The sequence below is a fragment of the Ochotona curzoniae genome, unplaced genomic scaffold (genome assembly GCF_017591425.1).
Source record: "Ochotona curzoniae isolate NIBS_2020 unplaced genomic scaffold, NIBS_Ocur_1.0 contig_1274, whole genome shotgun sequence".
NCBI lineage: Eukaryota > Metazoa > Chordata > Mammalia > Lagomorpha > Ochotonidae > Ochotona > Ochotona curzoniae.
The window spans coordinates 20680346-20698507 of NW_024465023.1; the positions used below are offsets into that span (position 1 = coordinate 20680346).

General features: G+C 39.7%; 1 protein-coding gene across 8 annotated transcripts in view; it reads left to right on the forward strand.

The window, feature by feature from the left end:
- Nucleotides 1–16549, forward strand: part of DMD (dystrophin) — a 1921612-nt gene extending 1905063 nt beyond the window's left edge. For 5 of the 8 annotated variants that reach the window (XM_041000029.1, XM_041000033.1, XM_041000038.1 and 2 more), the window contains 2 exons: nucleotides 2468–2560; nucleotides 14007–16549. In XM_041000029.1, the coding sequence (XP_040855963.1) occupies nucleotides 2468–2560; nucleotides 14007–14104 (191 nt within the window). In that variant the 3' untranslated portion in view covers nucleotides 14105–16549. Of the gene's footprint in view, nucleotides 1–2467; nucleotides 2561–9766; nucleotides 9799–14006 lie in introns of all 8 variants that reach the window. The other 3 variants (XM_041000021.1, XM_041000056.1, XM_041000062.1) reach the window with 1 other exon arrangement.
- Nucleotides 16550–18162: the final 1613 nt, after the last annotated feature.

The window sequence follows — 18162 nt, forward strand, 5'->3', positions numbered from 1 at the left end:
CTGCCTGTTCAGCTTCCAGTTCAGCTCTCTGTTAAGAACATGGGAAAGGACAAAGATGGCCCAAGTGTTTGGGTCCATACCAAACACATAGGAGACTCAAATTAAGCTAGCCATTGCAGCCATTTGGAGAGAAAACCAATGGAGGGAAGTTCTGTCTTTAAAAAATAACTTTAAAAAAAATCTGTTGGAACCATCTTAAGAAATATTAAAAATAGTAAAAAGCAAGATTGCTGCTTTCTGTTTACGTAGCCCTAGGATGTAATAGGCGCTTAGGAATGTCTGCATGGACATAGTGACCACTGATCTCAACGCTTTCCATGAAAGGAACACAATTTTACATTTGTACTTGGACACTCATATTTCAGTCTCCCAGATCATAGGTTATATAGAAAGCTGAACTTGGAGGACATTGTTAGGCTCATATTTTATAATTGGATCTTTCAAATAATTCAGGGGCAGAAATGGCAAAACACTTCATTGAACTGTGTCTAAATCTTAACCCGGTGCAACTGAGTTCCTAGAGCTCCACTAAGATAAAATTAAGCTGTCAGAAATATTAACATCGATCCTCGAGTGTCCCTGTTGGTTTTGATTTATTCTGCAACACATGCTGTGACTATACTGGACATACTGCCATTAAAAATGCTTGTTGCCCAATTTAGCAGAAATTTGCATCAGTAATGGACCGGAGGTGGAATCAGGCCTGCAGTATCAGGCCCCCGGTGGTGTTTTATGCATTCCATCTTTACCAGAAAATGCAGGTTTCAAACTGCAGGGAAATAGGGATAAAGAAAATACTAAATTTTACTTTGTCTTTCCAAAAAGCATAAATGTGTGTGTGAAGAGAGATTGAGTGACTGACGGAATGATTGTAACTCTTCCTTTTCTACTTGGTGACCCTAATTATTCAGCATTTATTTCCTGCCCTTGGGATTTCAAGGGGATTTCCTGTGTTATGTTGGCATGAGACTCAGAGATCCAGAGGCTTCTTGTCTTCCCTGTGATCCTCGCCATACATTCTAATGAGCCTCACATCCACTTAGGATATTTGAATAGTTAGCTTTGACATGAATGATCCTTTTATTTTATGCTTGAAACTGCCAGCATGAAATGTACCCATAAAGACAGGACTGTGATCATTAATGGAATGCCCAGTGCCATAGACTAAAGAAAATGGTAGGCAGGTGTAAAGTCATTTACAAGTTCCTTGTGAGCTTAATATTGTCCTTTAAAGCAGGTTTATTATCGTTGACTTGCTGAAACAAGGCTTTGTTTTAAACAGAAGTGATAATGTGCTGGATAAATAGAGCTTGAAAAGAAGTTATTTTCACTAATGGAAGATTGCTATAAAAAATTAATTTCAAAGGACAGGTTCAAATTAATTTTGTTTATGCTAAGAAACTTCCCTCCCTCATGGCAATACCACTTGAGATATATTTCCTTTCATTCTGGGTTTGCTTATTTGAGAGGAGGGAAGGAAGAAACTCAAACTAGCTTCCTTTCCCATCCACTGGTTCACTCTCCTAAATGCCCCAGCAAACAGAACTAGACGGGCACAAAGCCAGCAGCCATGAAGGCAAGTCTCCTGTGTGGATGGCAGGAGGCCAACTACCTCAAGCATCACTTCCTAGGGGCTGTGTCAGTAGGAAACCAGAGTGGGGAGATGAACATAGCTGCTCCGGTACAGGGCACAGATGTGTTAGCTACTAGCTCAAAATCCTACCCCAAAAGGTTTGTTTCTTCACTATGTTGATAAACTAGAGAAGCAGACCCTCACAGTCTGTAAGAATAGCTCATCCATAGCTAAATTTTCTTGCTCCCAAATCATCATTTCCTCCTCACATAAACACACTTTTAGAACAAGTATCCCTTCTATAAAACCTCCAAATAGCATCATGATAAATTAAATTGTATTGAGTAACAAAGAAGGAAGAAACATTACCCTCCTGCATACCCTGGATCTACAGTACTTAGAATGTGAATATTTTATAACCTCTATAGGTCACATATGAATTTTTCTAGTGCCATGGAATTTTTTGTAAGCACTTGAGTTCTGTTTTGTCTCTTTCGCTAAATGTCAAGGGAAAGTGAGAAAAAAAAATGTATTGGTGTCTACTCCCTTCTTCCCTTTGTGAAGTTTATTTAAAATGTTATATTCTTATATCCTTTTGTATTGAGGAAACACATAAATGTGCAATGGTTGGTTTATACAGAAACAAGTTTCACATTTGTTTACATAAAAAAAAGACTTGTCAGTCTTATCATAATCTAACTTTTTTTCTCAGATCAATGATGATAATTTACCATGTGGGATTCTTTCCTTTAGGGAAATGTTCCCTAACTATTAAGCTTTGTGAAGTTTTAAAAATCTGTTATTTGTGAGCAAGTACAATGAATTGATGCTGGTGACCATGGCCCTTTTCTCAAATACGTTTTACTTAATGTATTTGTGTTTACTTTCCTTAAGGTGAGGAAGATCTTCTCAGTCCTCCCCAGGACACAAGCACAGGGTTAGAAGAGGTGATGGAGCAACTTAACAACTCCTTCCCTAGCTCAAGAGGTAAGTTCCAGTATGTAGAAAGGACTTCCTGGGATTAGGCAGATGCTTCCATAGCCAGCTGTGGGCATAGTCTCCAAATGGAAGTCAACAGCTGCCGAGATGCTATAAATTTGGGACCGTGGTTAGAAAACTAAAGACTGACTTTCTGGTGTAGGCTATGTTGAATTCCATTAATGTTAAGTCACTTCACCCCCGTTACTTTTGAATTTGTGTCCTCCATGAAAACAACATTTACCCTACTGAATTTCCCCAGCATTTATGTAGGTTTATTGCTCTGGCCCACCTCCCTTCAGTGCATAAAAGGAATGGTAGTGGTCACCTGTGACCAAATAGAAGGAAGGCCTGGACACAGCAAAGGGGAAAACACAAGGTGTTGTGGCCAGTGATTGGCACACCTAATGGGCTGCTTGGGGAACAGGGCAGCAGAAAATCTGGGCTGTTTGTTTCTCTCCACGAGGACAACAAAGACGGTGTTTTAAGTAGTGTGTTTTCCTTGTTGTTCAGTGTCAGTTGGAAATGGCCGTTTCCTAGCTATTTGATGTGCAAGTGAGTGTTGTGCAGGGCACATTAAAAGCAATAATGTTCTGTTAGAACATTGCTAAGAAACCATCAGGGGAAGCTAATTTTAAATGTCTGCGCCAGCCTTCTTGTCAGTGCTGAGCACCTATGATGTGTTGATTTTAACAGACATAAATGTTACCTGTCTTTACTCCGCTCAACCCCCACCCCCATTCCCGTCCTAGTTTAGCTCTTTCTTCTCCCTAAGTATCATGACTCACAAAGTCATATGTCTTCAAGGTTCTTGTGGTTAGAACCCCAAAGAAGTTCAAATTCGAATGCAGTCATATGATTGCTGTAATGGTGCTGTCTAAGGCATGAACGAATCCTAGAAGCTCCCCATTAGTTAGGAAGAAGTTAACCTCAGGCACAAAGTGTCATCTTTGAAATTCCACAGTTCCCCGTAGGGTGAGGACTTTTGGTCCCACATCTAGATACATTTCATTGGCCGCTGAACTGTCTCTTGAAGACTGTAGCCACTGGAACTGCACTTTAATGACAGGCAGGACCTTGGGGCTATTCTGTTGGTACCCTTGCTGTTTCTTCCCTGTCAAAACAAGAGTATAGCAGAGAAAAGGGGATAGCATGGCCCACGGCTGAGCTTCCTCCTGGGCACTCCTGCCTCTTTGCACCTGGGTCCCTGGTCCACTTGAACTAGCTTTCAGGCAGAATCTTATGCAGCCTTTCCGTGCATCCATCCCCAAGAGTCAGGAAGGCCGAGTGTGGAAGTGCTGGTATGGAACACACCGTTTTGAGCTGGCATCTGCAGCCAGCATCTCTGATGTTGAATTTGTGTGGTTGATACTGATGTACTTATTTGAAAATGACTATTCAGACTGCTCCGACTGTATCTGCCTAATAAGAGTTTGCTGAAAAATATCACCTAAGTGCTGATTTAGATTCTCTGATATGGGATACCGAGGCCTTATCTCGCATCAATTCTATTAACTGTGTTTATACTTAATTGTATCCTAGTACCTTAAGAAAACTATTCTTCTTGGGTGGAGAGAAAAAGCAAAGAAATCAACCAAAAAAAAAAAAGCATAACCAGAGCATGTAAGGTGCTGGACCAATCTTTCTGTGATGCTCAACCTGGCATTTTTTCTGATTTTGCTGCTTGCTGTTAAGTTAGGCCTTTTCCTCTCCAAAATCAAATGGATAAAAAGTTGAATCATTATAAAAATATGTTAATTATCAGCATACTCTAAAACAATGTTTGCTAGTTTAATTTTCAAAGAACGGCATCCAGAAATAAAGAGAAAGGAAGATAATTGGGTTTTATTGCTGCATCCTGCCAGATGGTAGATAGGTTGATACTAAACAGAGGTTTGTGAGCATCTTATCATAACGATATATTCTCCCTAATGTAAGAGCCCTTAGCACCTTTCATATGCCACATAATAGCTTCCTATGTGTTTCAACCATTATACGTGTGAGAGAAACATATCACAGACTGTAATAAAAACAAAATGTGTTTATGTAACAGATACATATGTATATACCCATACCATATGTATACATCACATGTGTATAGTCACACAGATTAGAAACTAAAATTCCATGAAAACAGTACTTTCCATGCTGCATATAGCATGGTGTTTCTCTGTTTCATTTATTTAAAAATAAACCACTGGTTGCCGTGTAAAAAATTCATTTTCTGATTGACTGGTTTCAAACTTATCTAGCTGATCTCAGTTCTTACCTAGATGAGTATCTTTCCACACTTACATTTTTGGTTGACGTTCCTGGCAAGGCCTTGCTAACGTCTCACAGGACATTATAGTTTTGTTCTGACTCTGCCATCCATGTTTCTGTTTTGTTCAAAAAAAGAAGTTCACTGTTGCTGCAGCTGTTTGACAGCTGTGTAACTGAAAACAGAGGTCAAAGCCAGAGGTCTGACACTTGGGGGAAATGGGCTATCAACTGCCACCTCATGGTTTACTTAGCCCTACTAGAGAACTGCCTGTAGAGAAACCTCCTTTCAAAGGGTGGTAGATGAGATGGATGCATCGGTCCAAAGTCTCTAAGGAGGCACATTATTTCATGCTACATGTTATCCCTTCATTTTGAGTTGGATTTTAGTGAGTTGTTAGTTAATACCTATCTTTCATTTCCACAAGGAATACCTAGAAAACCAGAATAGTTAAGTTATGGTTTATAGCCAGCCTTCTGATCTTATCTCCATGGTCTTGCAAAACTACTATCCAACTTAATAAAGGGGTTACATGCTCCTCCGCACAGTAATCAATTGATGACCAACACTCTCCTGTGTCAGAGCAATCCAGGCTGCAGGGTGTTCCAAGGTGTGACTTGTGTACCTTGAGCCTGATGGTTCTATGCTTCCTGTTCAGTCTCTAGATGGAGCCTACTGTTCACAGCCACTCACAGGATCTGAGTGGCGCAGTGTGTAGTTCATGTACTGAACATCAGCTGAGCTCTATATCTGTATGTAAAAGTGTAAAAAAAAAGTTATGATCTGTTCAGACGCTTTCTAAACCTCTACCTTTATTGTATAGGAAAAACAATATAGTGTAAGAATAAGCCCTTTAAGCAATTAGTCCACAAATCTGCTCATTATAGGCCTCACAAAAGTTATTTTATATGCACTGTCTGTATGTTGATAAAAGCATCACTGTCATAGTGGTATGGATTTGGCCTCTCCCAAACGATGCTCTTTTATGCGGATTAATGAATAATAAGATATGAGATAAGCTCTTAGTACAGTCAGACAATCCAGAAAGCAGCAAGTGGTGTTTTGTCTTTCTGCTGCCTGGACCATCTCTAGTTTCCCGACCTGTGCCTCGTTAGTATCATCCCCATCAGCCCATGCCATCCTAGTTCCTGCACACCAACACCTCTCAAGTAAGCACATAGAGCTTCTGTCAAATGTCCCTCCTTTACCAAGCTGACAGCTTTGTAAAGCCAGCCATCTTTTGCCACTCCGATCTTCCTCCATTGCTCTTTTGTGGAAGAGCAGCAGAAGGAGCCAAGGCCAACGCTGCCCGTGCTGCCACCTGAGCACTGTTCGGTTTCCTGTCTGCATCCACAAGACATAGAACACTTGTTCTTTTGGACCAGCAACCCGCAGACTGTAGTCCGTGGGCCAAATCTAGCACACTGTCACTTTAATAAAATTTTATTGGAATGTACCCACATTTACTCATTTACATGTTATCTACTGTTACTTTCTTGCCATAAAGGCATAGTCGTGAAATTCAGTAGTTCCTATAGAACTAATACATTTCTAAATTGATTGCCAAAGACTGACTTGACAAACCTAAAATGTTTATTATCTGACCCATTTATAGACAAAATTCGGCAGTCCCTGCTTTCAAGACTTATTTTGCTATCCCTTCAGCCTCATTACATTTATCCAAGCATAGGCTTCAGTGCCTATCAACTTTTAGCTCCACAAAGTATCTTTTAAATTATTTTATACATGTATATCCATGGTTACCAAAGAGCCTACATGTTTCACTGTTATAAAATGTAGCCATCTGAATGTTCTTTGACTTCAAAAAGAAATCCCAGAGACTAGTTCTTCCTTAACTTTAAAAAACACAGATCAGTGAATTAAGGTCAAAGGAACTAAAGGGACCCAGAAGCAGTCATGTCCAGCAGTTCTGATTCTGCTCGCTGGCCTAACAGTCAGTCATCTCAAGCTCACGCTGTCAGAGGAAGCTAGAATTCTCCAGAGCCCACCAAGCCCTTTATTTAGACTCAAGACTCACTCAGCACACTTCACTTTTCATTTCCTGACAACACAACACATTGCCAGATGGACACCCCAACTCATTTCCAAAGAATGCAATTATGAAATAAAACTCTTATCTGGCACTTGTATGTATGTTTATACGTATGCATTTATTCATTGGTCAAGAAGTTTGAAAAAATATTGTTACCATGTATTCTCTGTTTTGTGAGAAACTTCAATCCTATCAAAGACAGTGTGGCTTGTTTTAAACTCAAATGGAAACAGGACCCATTTGGTACAGTGCTGCTGAGCACATGGGGACTCACTTGTTTAGAGGATTTTTTTAAAAAAACATTAGGCAGAGCATGGTTTGGGAGGTTCATATTACATAAAATATGGCCTCTGAAGACCTACCTGAAAATACAAATTGTTTGCTGTTACGTATTCATCAATGACTGATTGCTACTGAACTTTGAATATGGCTCAGTATGGGATTAAAATATATAGTCTTAATCATCCTAGGAATCATAATTAAATTCTGAAATGAAATCATATAGCTTTCTAGCAACACTGTCAATCCTAAGCTTTCTGTTTTTCTTAAGATTTATTCGAGAGTCTGGCACTGCTTCCTCGGATGCCCATTCACCATGCTGTAACCCCAGCATTGCATACAGACTCCGGTTCAAATCCGTACCTCCCCACTTGCAATACAGCTCCCTGCTAATGCACCTGGGATAGCAGCAGCAGATCTCCTAAGTGCTTGCCCATGTGTTCTCATATGGGAGACTTACATGAAGTTCTAAGCTCCTGGCTTCAGCCTGGCTCAGCCGTGACCATTATGACCCATTTGGAGAACCAGAGAACAGAGCTTCTGTCTGTCTCTGCCCCCACCCCTATGACTTTCACATAATCTTTCCATTTAAATTTTCTTTTCATAATGAAATATTAAAGTGTTTAATTTGAATGATCTTCTATTTACTTATTCAAAAGCCAGGGAAAGAGACAGACACAGATTTCTCGTCAGCTGGTTCACTCCCAAATGACAACAATGGTTGAGCCTGGACCAACTGAAACCAGGAGCCTGGAATTCCATCTGGGTCTCCCAGAGGAATAGAGGGGCCCAAGAACTTGAACCATCTTCTATTGCCTTCCAGGAAAATTAGCAACAATTGACTCAGAAGTAGGTCAGCTGGGACTTGAACCAGTGTTCACAGGGGGTTCCTGTATTGCAGGTGGTGGCTTCACCTACTGAGCCACAATGCCTGTCCCAAACACCTGTCCTAGTTACATTCCAGAACAGAGTAGCAATCAAAGGGTAGTGTTCATGACTAAGATACTTACAATGTAGGACCCGTGGCCATGACCTAACTTACCAGTTCAGTACAAGCAGCATTAATCACATATCAGTGGTATCTAGATACAGTCTCCCATATTTGGAGATAGACAGGTGGGTGAGCAACATATGGTCCTGGTGTCCAGGAGCCAACCATCTTGTAGGGCAAGAATGTTGCTACCATGATGCAGGACTATCACATATCAAGATTAATAAGAGGCCCTTCCTAAAGCAATTGCAAAAAGTGATTCAGTTGGCACTTGAGCCTTCAAGGACAAGCTGATAGCCATCTCATCACTTTTTTGTGTCACTGGGTACAAATGTGCCCTGGGTGACACACGCAGCTGAGCTGCCGGTACCTGTTTTCCTCTCTGGACTCTGGCTTGAGGAACATCATGAATATCCAGACCTTGCATAGTGAAGGCGCAGTTTTTAGATTCCTAAGAAATGTCTAATTCATTTAAGAAAATTCAAACAGAACAAACGAAGGGAGAGGGGAAGGAAGGAAGAAAACTTTATATTTAGAAAGACTTTAAATGTACACTAGAAGGCTTGAACCCTGAATTTGAACTTCTGAAGTCTTTGTTTTGTAATTGTAGTTCCGAATCAGTAATTCCCAAACTGATTTAGAGAGATTTAGTTTTCTTGGATACACTGAGGTGGATGGTACTATGACACAATGTCTGCCAGCTCTGCTTTTATCTATCTAAAAACTGGAACTCCTTATAAGGTTGTCTTGGGAAGTATTCCACAGCTAAATTCAAACTGAAACCTGGAAATTGCCTTCCTGAGACATACGAGGTATGGCCAGAGGATTCTAAATTTCTGTACAATTAGGACTATTATCATACAACACTTCATCATAGAAATCTAATGTTCAACCAAATAGAAATACATACACATGTACGATTTTATAAAGCTAGGCCAGCTGGTCTTCACCCATTGAATCAAAAGGCTCCTGATATTGATTGGTTATGGGGAAAGAAGTTGAAAGCTGTTTCTTAGATCTGGCTTTGTGGCTTGTGTGTTGGTGTGTCTTAGTGCCTTCCCTTCATAAGTCTATTTTCTCAAATGCCCCCTGTCCCATCATGAACATACTCAGCATCTACCAAAAAGAATCCGTTCTCCCAAAAGAACAGCCTAGGCTCTAGGTACTGCTCTGCTTTGTTTTGGGGGCACACACTCTGGGCACACAAAGGCAACTACCATTTATGTTTCAACGCACTCTTTGTCAAATCAAGAAGGAAGAGATTTGGAGATTTCTAAACTTAAGCTTGCAACTGTTCTACAGTCAACTTAAAAAACGGTGCCAAATCAGTCAGATTCCTACTCTGCACCAGTGTCCATTCAGTCTAATGGATGAGCTCTATTTATTCTGTAAATGATAGCTCACAGATCGTGTTAACTGTTTTACACTGATTTGAAGTGTGTATAAAGGTTTGTGACTAGATGTGTCTTGGTTTTTTTTCTTTGCTTGTTTCTATTTTCCCCCCAGAAGGGACTATATTTCATCTCAGTGTTTGTTTGCTAAAAGGAAAAAGTTGGTATGAAACTGTACATTTATGCATGTTTTTAATTTCCTTTCTGATATCTCTGCCTCTTGCTCTCTTTCTGATTAAAGGAAGAAATACCCCTGGGAAGCCAATGAGAGAGGTCAGTGAGACTCAGGTTCATGGGCATGGCTTCTGTCTGTCTCATCCAGCTTTCTGTGTTCAGTGTTTATATAAGACCTGTGTGCGTGCACACGCATGTGTGTATTACAATTGTGTCATCCTCTAAGGACCCTAGTCACCTCTCTACTTGCACCTCTTGAGGAACTGTCCTCCAATTTTCCCCGCCCTTGTCCATCACCATGACGACAAGCCCGGGGTGGGGGGAGGAGGCACTCCTGCACTTCATCATCTATACCATTTGCAACACAGTCGTCAAAATAAATTTAGCCTTGACCATAATTGATGAGTCATCAAGCTTCCTTCCATTTCTAAGACCCTAGGATTATTTTGTCCGTGCCCCTGGTTTTTATTCTTCTAGGGTATCTTCATTTTGTTTTTGTTTTCCTTTTTCTGGGTTCCTATACTCTTTTGCCATTTTTGCTAACATATTTTAAGCATTTATTGTGTGCCAAGCACTGTTTGCAGCATTTACCATCTTTTTGCCATGTAATCTTCATGACAAGCTTATGAGGTAGGTATTATTCTTAACCAGATTTTACAGAAAAGGAAACAGGAATCAATGAGCAGGAAAGGAGTACACCCTGCTACATTAGAGTCAGGATTTGAAAATTCCACTTGGAGAGGCTTGTCTCTACTTCCCTTTGTAAGATTTTTAATAAAATTGACAATTTGGAGCCAAAGAGGCTAGTGAACAACCAAGTAAAAAGATTTGGAATGCTGGAATGGTCCAAATTTTTCTGAATTACTACTTATGGTTTGAAAGGGGTGGGGTGCAGTATTATCTACTATATTCTACCAGGAATCTTGTCTGATTATTGAATTATCTGACCAAGAGTTTAATGTGATAGAAGGGATAAGTTCTCGCATAGGATGGCAAGTGCATGTACTGTTTTGGGAGACAGGGTGAAAGAATATAGAGTTCTTCTAAGGAGATAACTCTTAACCCATTGCAATCTGACCACTAGAGTGGTCACTGATTCATTTAAACATAAGGAGTCATACTGGAGACTTCTGCCAACACTGAGACCATGCAAGATGAAGGATTTTAGTGATCCTTCAGGGCATCTATACCAGTTTTTTCTCCCCACATTTTGGGTTGTGGGGTCCCAGGGAGGAATTGGTAGGTAGCTGGAAATAGAAACTCAGGAAATCTGATCTGGTGAGCCATTGAATGCTCGTGACAATTGGCCTTACTCATGTACTTCCTGTATGAGGCCTCTTGTGTTCATTCCTGTGTAAATATCTCCCTTGAAATTGTTTTACTACTCAGAACATGTTTCACTTGTGTTAGAAAAATCACACAGACTTTAAAAAGTCATGTAGGCAGTTGGTGAATTCACTACCTGAGGTGGGTTACTGTCAGATAAGTTTCCAGAAGCCAGAGAATCAAAAACAAGAATGACTTTTTAAATTCTATACAAATCCTCCAAAGGCACAGTACACCAGATTCTTTGTCAAAGGTTAAATCACAGAGAAGACAAGTGCAACTTGCACTGCACTCTTCTTTGACCAAAGGAATCCTAACAACTTATTTAGGAGGGTTTTTTGTTTTGGTTTGGTTTGGTTTTCCAAAAGAGAGGAGCCAATGGGGAGGAAGGGAACACATCAGATTGTTACTGAGATCTTGCATTTTTGCCAGAAAGTCTCAGTTCAAATCACTATGGAAAACATCTCCCTCAGGCAGTGGTGGCATCTGAGACTATTATGTTGCTGTTAGTGCCAACTTGGAAAGACATTACAAGTGCCCCAGTGCTCAATGCATGGTGCCTTTGTGGTCAATAATCCTTGCTGAAAATGGATTAAATTAATACTTTCTATATATGCACTACAGTGTCAGCTTGTGCCCGAAGCTAATTGCAGATGCCTGAGTCCTGCCTACTTTCCAGGGCTTCTTACACTGATAGTTTAATTTTGACTGTAAAAACAATCTTTCCGGTAAAGTTCATGGCCTCAGTAATGCTGATCCTTACACACATGGGTAATAGAATCAGGACACTCTATATCCATGTCACAGGTGCAGTTTGCTGTTTCCAGTAGATTGAGGGTAATTCTTTATCCCTGTTTTATTTTGTGAAAAAGAAATTTTCTTCTAGACCTAACAAAAACTCCTGTTACAATTGTGTGTGTGTGGGGGGGCGGGGATAAGGATCAACAAGAAATCATTTGTAAAATTTAACAATCTCAACAGGTTCAAATCACCCAACATTTTGTACAAAAGGCTTGGTCTACTAAGAATGAACCAAGGTTCTGTTTTTAAATAGATTGCCTTGGGAGTTCAGCTTTTTGAGAGGTTCAAGATTTCTCCTTCCAGCTAGTAACTGGACACCATTTCTAGGAACACAAGTAACCCTGGCCCTATTATCTTTGAGTGTGTATGCTCACTTTAGTGTCGACTGAGCTGCAGTCCAGATCCCCTAACACACAGTCTTAAAGGGCACTTTTTGATCATCACAAAGCTAACAAAACAAATGAGCTGTCCCCTGCTTTATTTTATGATATATTTTCTAGCTACCAGGTGGACTATACTTTAGTGAGATATGGGGCATGAGAAAGTGTTAGGTTAGGGAGTGTCAGATTAGAAATTCTTGGGTTCTGTTTTTTACTGGTTTTCTTAATAGCTGTCAAGATGGCTAGCAATAAAAAAAAAATTGCAGTTAGTTCCTGCATTTTCAATTATGCATGAGTAATTGTGCAGATTTCCCGGGATTGCCAGGCAGTCAAAAATAGACACAAGGGAAGCTCTGCAACCCGGTGCGCTCGGTTCTGTGGATGGAGTCTGAGCTTTAAGGAGCAGCAGAGGACTCCCTGTGGCCTCCTGGGGAGTTTATAGCACAGAGAAGCCAGAGACGGATTCTGTTCTGCACTGAGAGCTGTCACGCTAGTGGCCCACTTCTTGAAGAACACATATGCTTTGTTCAGAGTTTCTCCATTTGCAGGCTCAACCAAAATGCAAAGTGATTTTTTTAAATGTAATTAATGCTCAGTGCAATTCCTGGCGCTAATTAATCTCAAAAAGATTTACAAACATGGCCACCTTAATGTAAATGCCTGAATAGTGTAAAATTGTTGAATCAGTCTTAAATTGATCTTGTGTCATCAGTGTTTAAGGTCCTGCCCCCAAATTCTCTTTAAACCCTCATATTTTTGTTGTGTGTGGAAATAAATATTAGAACAGAATGTGCACCCTAGCCTGCCTTTAATTTTTATTGAGATTTTAATAGTTACTATGGGAATGCATGAGGTTGATACATGGCAAGGTAGCAGTAGCCTAGTCAAGCATTTTCAGTTCCAAAGGCAATACTTGAATAATGGGAGTGAATTGCAATGTCCAGGAATTAAAATTAGCCATATGAAAAGGGGTGCCATCAAGCTCAGAGCACTTGCTGCTGTGTATCCAGGGACATTCATTGGCTTCCGTGTTGGGGTTTATTACTAGATCATGCCACATTATTGCAAAGGTATCCTGAGAGTTACCTAATCATTTACAAAGTAAGTCAAGATGGATTTATAGGAGACCCAAATGCATGCACTGCTTGTGGGTCATATTATAATTGGGCTCTAGAGTAATTTGGGAATTAACGTGATTTTTTTTCCTGAAATTTCCCAATTCAAATGGTCATGGTTCTGACAAGGGCAATTAAAGAATTTTCCAACCCCAACAATAGCAGAGAGAAAATAGTCACCATCACCATAGCTTCAGAAGTGCACCAATGGCTTGAAACAACCTTGACATGAAGGTTATCTATGGTAGCAACGGTAGCCACAATAACAGTGGTGATGGTGCTCAAGTGGAGGTGGCAGCAATATTGAGGTAATGGTGGGGAGAGTGGGGGTAGGTAGTAGTCACAGCAAGGTGGAAGAAGTATAACCCATCGTGAGATACCCCTGTTATGACAGGCATCTTATGCTTATAACCATTTTGTTATATTGTACCTACACTGGGATGAAAAGAGCACTTGAATATTTTTTCAATCAACTGACACCAGTAACCTGCCCAATATTAAACGATACTAACAACATGTAATGGCTTCATTAACAAGGCTTTGCTGCTTCTTGGCAACTGGAGGAAATCAAGCCGTGCTCTGTACATCCTCAATGCAGCTTCTGTATTGTCCTCACCCAGAAACACCAAGAAGCCGGGACCATAGCATTTGTACCCTTTGTAAAGACTTTCTCTTTGTTTTCCAGGACACAATGTAGGAAGCCTTTTCCACATGGCAGGAGATTTGGGCAGAGCAATGGAGTCCTTAGTCTCAGTCATGACAGATGAAGAAGGAGCAGAATAAATGTTTTACAACTCCCGATTCCCGCATGGTTTTTATAATATTCATACAACAAAGAGGATTAGACAGTAAGAGTTTACAAGAAATAAAATCTATATTTTTGTGAAGGGTAGTGGTACTATACTGTAGATTTCAGTAGTTTCTAAGTCTGTTATTGTTTTGTTAACAATGGCAGGTTTTACACGTCTATGCAATTGTACAAAAAAAGTTATAAGAAAACTACATGTAAAATCTTGATAGCTAAATAACTTGCCATTTCTTTATATGGAACGCATTTTGGGTTGTTTAAAAAATTTATAACAGTTATAAAGAAAGATTGTAAACTAAAGTGTGCTTTATAAAAAAAAAGTTGTTTATAAAAACCCCTAAAAACAAACGTATGTGCACACACAGACGCGCACACACACACACACACACACAATCTTTGAGGCAGTGTATTGTTTTGCATCCTTTTAGCGTGACATCCATATACAAAATTCATAGCTTTGTTTTTTTCTTGCATATTGAAGATAGGACTTTCTCTAACACCACCAACCAGCTAATCCACATTTTTTTTTAAGAATTACTGACTGAGGGGCTGGCTGCAGAGTTTCATTTGATACATCTGTATGTCTATAAGTATATAACTACTATAGGTATATAGATAAAAGAGGAATTTCTCTGGGCTTTTCAAATTTAACTGTTCCTGTTGCTTCCTAATGGAAAGAGATTGCTTCTAGTCACCCAGGCTTACCTGCCTGGTCTACAGTGAATTTTCCGGAAGCCTGAAGCCAGCACAAGACTACCACATTCTAACATCGTCTGGGCCTCCAGATGGCCCTCCTTTTAAACTTGCCACCTACTAGAAAACTAAACTGTTTTTAAAAAGGAACATGCGAATGACTACACATGTTCTTATATTAGAATAATCCCTTGGTTGCTCTATTCCACTTCCTGCAGCCTGCAATGCCAGGATTTCCACTTGCTGATGCCTCAGTGGAAGACAGAGCATCCAAGCAGAAGGCAAAACTTAGGCTCCCAGGCAGTAGGTTGATGGTAGGGCCAAAGGGCTTGGGATTCTCAGCTGATTCCTGTGAGAGCAATCCTTGACAAAGGATTGACTGAATATTCATAACCATGCATCTAGATCAGTACAATCACAATTGCATTAGTCTGCCCTCTTCTCAGTCCAATGAAAGTGAGTGATTTTGTTGTGGTTTGGGGTTTTTTCCCCTGTTGTGATTTATTTTTCTTTCTTTCCTAATGCTACATAAATTGCTTTAAAATAATCCTTCAGAAATCATTTAAGACAGTAAGCCTGTCACATTATACTACTGGCTAAATAGCAACCCAACTGTGTATCCCTCTTTTGCTTTTGTCTGCAAGGAATTCCCCCCAAGTGGGAAGGCAAACCAAAAGCTACTGCACACCATTCTCTGGTGAATTAGGTAGGTTAAACATATGAATAAGCAAAACTTGTTTAAAAACAGCAGGAAAAAGAAGAGAGGAAAAGCTAAGGACTGCTAGGGGGGAAAAAAAGCTTTAACTCTTTGTCATTTTATTACTCTTAGATTTTTTTAAATTCATTCATTTAATAGAAGTCACCCTATGACTTATTATTTTACAAATCTGTTACCTCTGACATCAAGTGTAATTAACTTTTGGAGAGTGAGTCTGTCCATTATTTTATTAATGATAATTAACATCAAACACAGCTTCTCATGCTATTTCTACCTCACTTTGGTTTTGGGGTGTTCCTGATACTTGCGCACCCCTGATTTCACAGCTTCACCACTTGTCTATTGTATGAGCATCTTTCTCCATTTTCTCGAATTTCAAAAAAAAAAACAAAAAAAAAAAACAAAAAAAACCCCAAAGCTCTAAAGTAACACACATGCAGATTTGGCTTTAGTCTAGCATTTCTTCTTCTTGTGACGCTGGACTTTTTCTCAAGGCAGTGATTTTTTAACCAAGATTTGAAACAAGGGGTTATGTTCTATCCTACTAAGAAGTTTGAGTTTCATTCTGGAAATCAGAGGTAAATAGAATGCATAATCTTGTTTTAATCTTCTTGTTTTTGTTTTATCTTTAAGACACTAGCTCTGGGGTGAGTCTGTCAAAATATTTGAATTAAAAATTGAGAGCTTTATTGCTGCATTTTAAGCATAATTTGGACATTCTGTCGTGTTCTTTATAACCACCGAGTGTTAAACTGTAATTCATAATCAATGTAACTGAAGCATAAACATCACAAGGCATGTTATGTCATTGTTTTCAGGTACCAAGTTCTTACTTGAGTATCATATTGTGTTAACAGCAACACTGTAACATTTACTAATTATTTTTTTAAACTTCAGTTTTATTGCATTTTCACAACATATCAGACTTCACCAAATATATGCCTTACTATTGTATTATATTACTGCTTTACTGTGTATCTCAATAAAGCACGCAGTTATGTTACAAAAAGTGTGGATGGGACTGGAGTGTTTTGTTTTCATTTCGATTTGGTTATTTTTAAATTTTATGGTATGTAATAATGTGATTGGAACATGAAAACCTAGAAAGACAGTGAAAAGACGCCTGCTCTTTGAAAGGCTGCCCCACATGATCTGAACTGAGTAAAAAATATTCTGTGTGTATTCTTCAAAAGTGGTGCATTATATAAACAATTAAAATATATCTTCCAGGTTTTTCCTTTTCTTTCATGAAGATAGCTTTCTTTGGCCCCAGTTACACACCTGAACTTTTTCTTTTACACTGAAGAATTAACTCAGGATATCTGTGTCAGTATACAGAATGCTTTCTTTCTAATAGCTGTATACTATTCCAGGCTATGGTGGTAAGATATTTAAGCGATTCCCTTTTTGGGATATGTAATTTGGTTTGGGGGTTTTGCTATAGCAGTATTTCACACAAGTCATTTCACTGCGTACGAACCTAAGTGTGGACCACATTCCTGCAAGTGAGGGATGTTGGATCTAACGAGATAAGCGTTTGTACCTTGGGAGATAATTTTGTGCAGTGGGAGTCACAATCACTGTACTAGTTTATTTTGCTCTAATATTAGAAAGTATATGCATTACACTACCCTACAATTTACACTGCCTCTCAAAAGGATTTCTTACCACTTCTTATTGTTAGCAGTACCTGTCTCCAGTAGAATGTGTGATAGAGACAGCTAAAACATTGCCAGGAAGCCTCACACACAACCATGATTACCGCAAGCACAGGTTCCCTCTCTCCTTTGCAACTCCGATGCCCCTTTTAACTAGCTTAAAAGGAGGCTGGAAAAGTGAGGAACCACATCAGCTCCTTGAGAGAGACTGTGTTGCCTCCACCAAGTTTCATGTTGCCCTCATAGGGTTAGACAACTGAAGGGTCCAAGGAATAACAGAAGTCCACTAGCTGCAGCCCATGCTAGAGACTGCAGGTGCACTCATGAGATGCTCAGGCTCATTAAGAACTACATCAGCTGGTGCAGCATGACCACTTAGTCATTTGGGGGGTGGTGACAACAATCTGAAGAGTGCCCTAAAAGTCTGCCGTTGAACTCCATATAAACCAAGAATTGTTTAAAAAAAAAAAAAGAACTATCACATATCATCCATAACATTGCCCAAACCTACCTGTGACTGAAACACCCAAACTGCCTGTTCCAATGGCACTTAAACTAGGCAACATTATCTTGTATCTAAGACAACTGTGTGTGCGACTCCAATGAGGGCATTTGGCTCTCCTTTCCACATTTGGCACATGCTAGAGGGGACAGAACTAACTAAAAAATTAAAAGGCTCAAGCTGGTGCAGACTGTGCAAAAAGAGCAAAATGTGGGTTTGGGAGCAGGGCGGAGGGGGGAGTACCATGACGAATGGACTTCCCTGAACGTGTAATGTTCCAAAGGTGGAATGAATACAAAGGCAGGCAGTAACACACTTGCCAAGACTTTGCCTTCAAATTAAGTTTAGAAGGACATGAATCAAATTATTTCCAATAGTAAGGAAACCACTGAAGTAGGAACCATCAACACTTTCCTCATTGCCACTGAATATTCTGTGATCCCATGTACTCTAGGCTCAAAT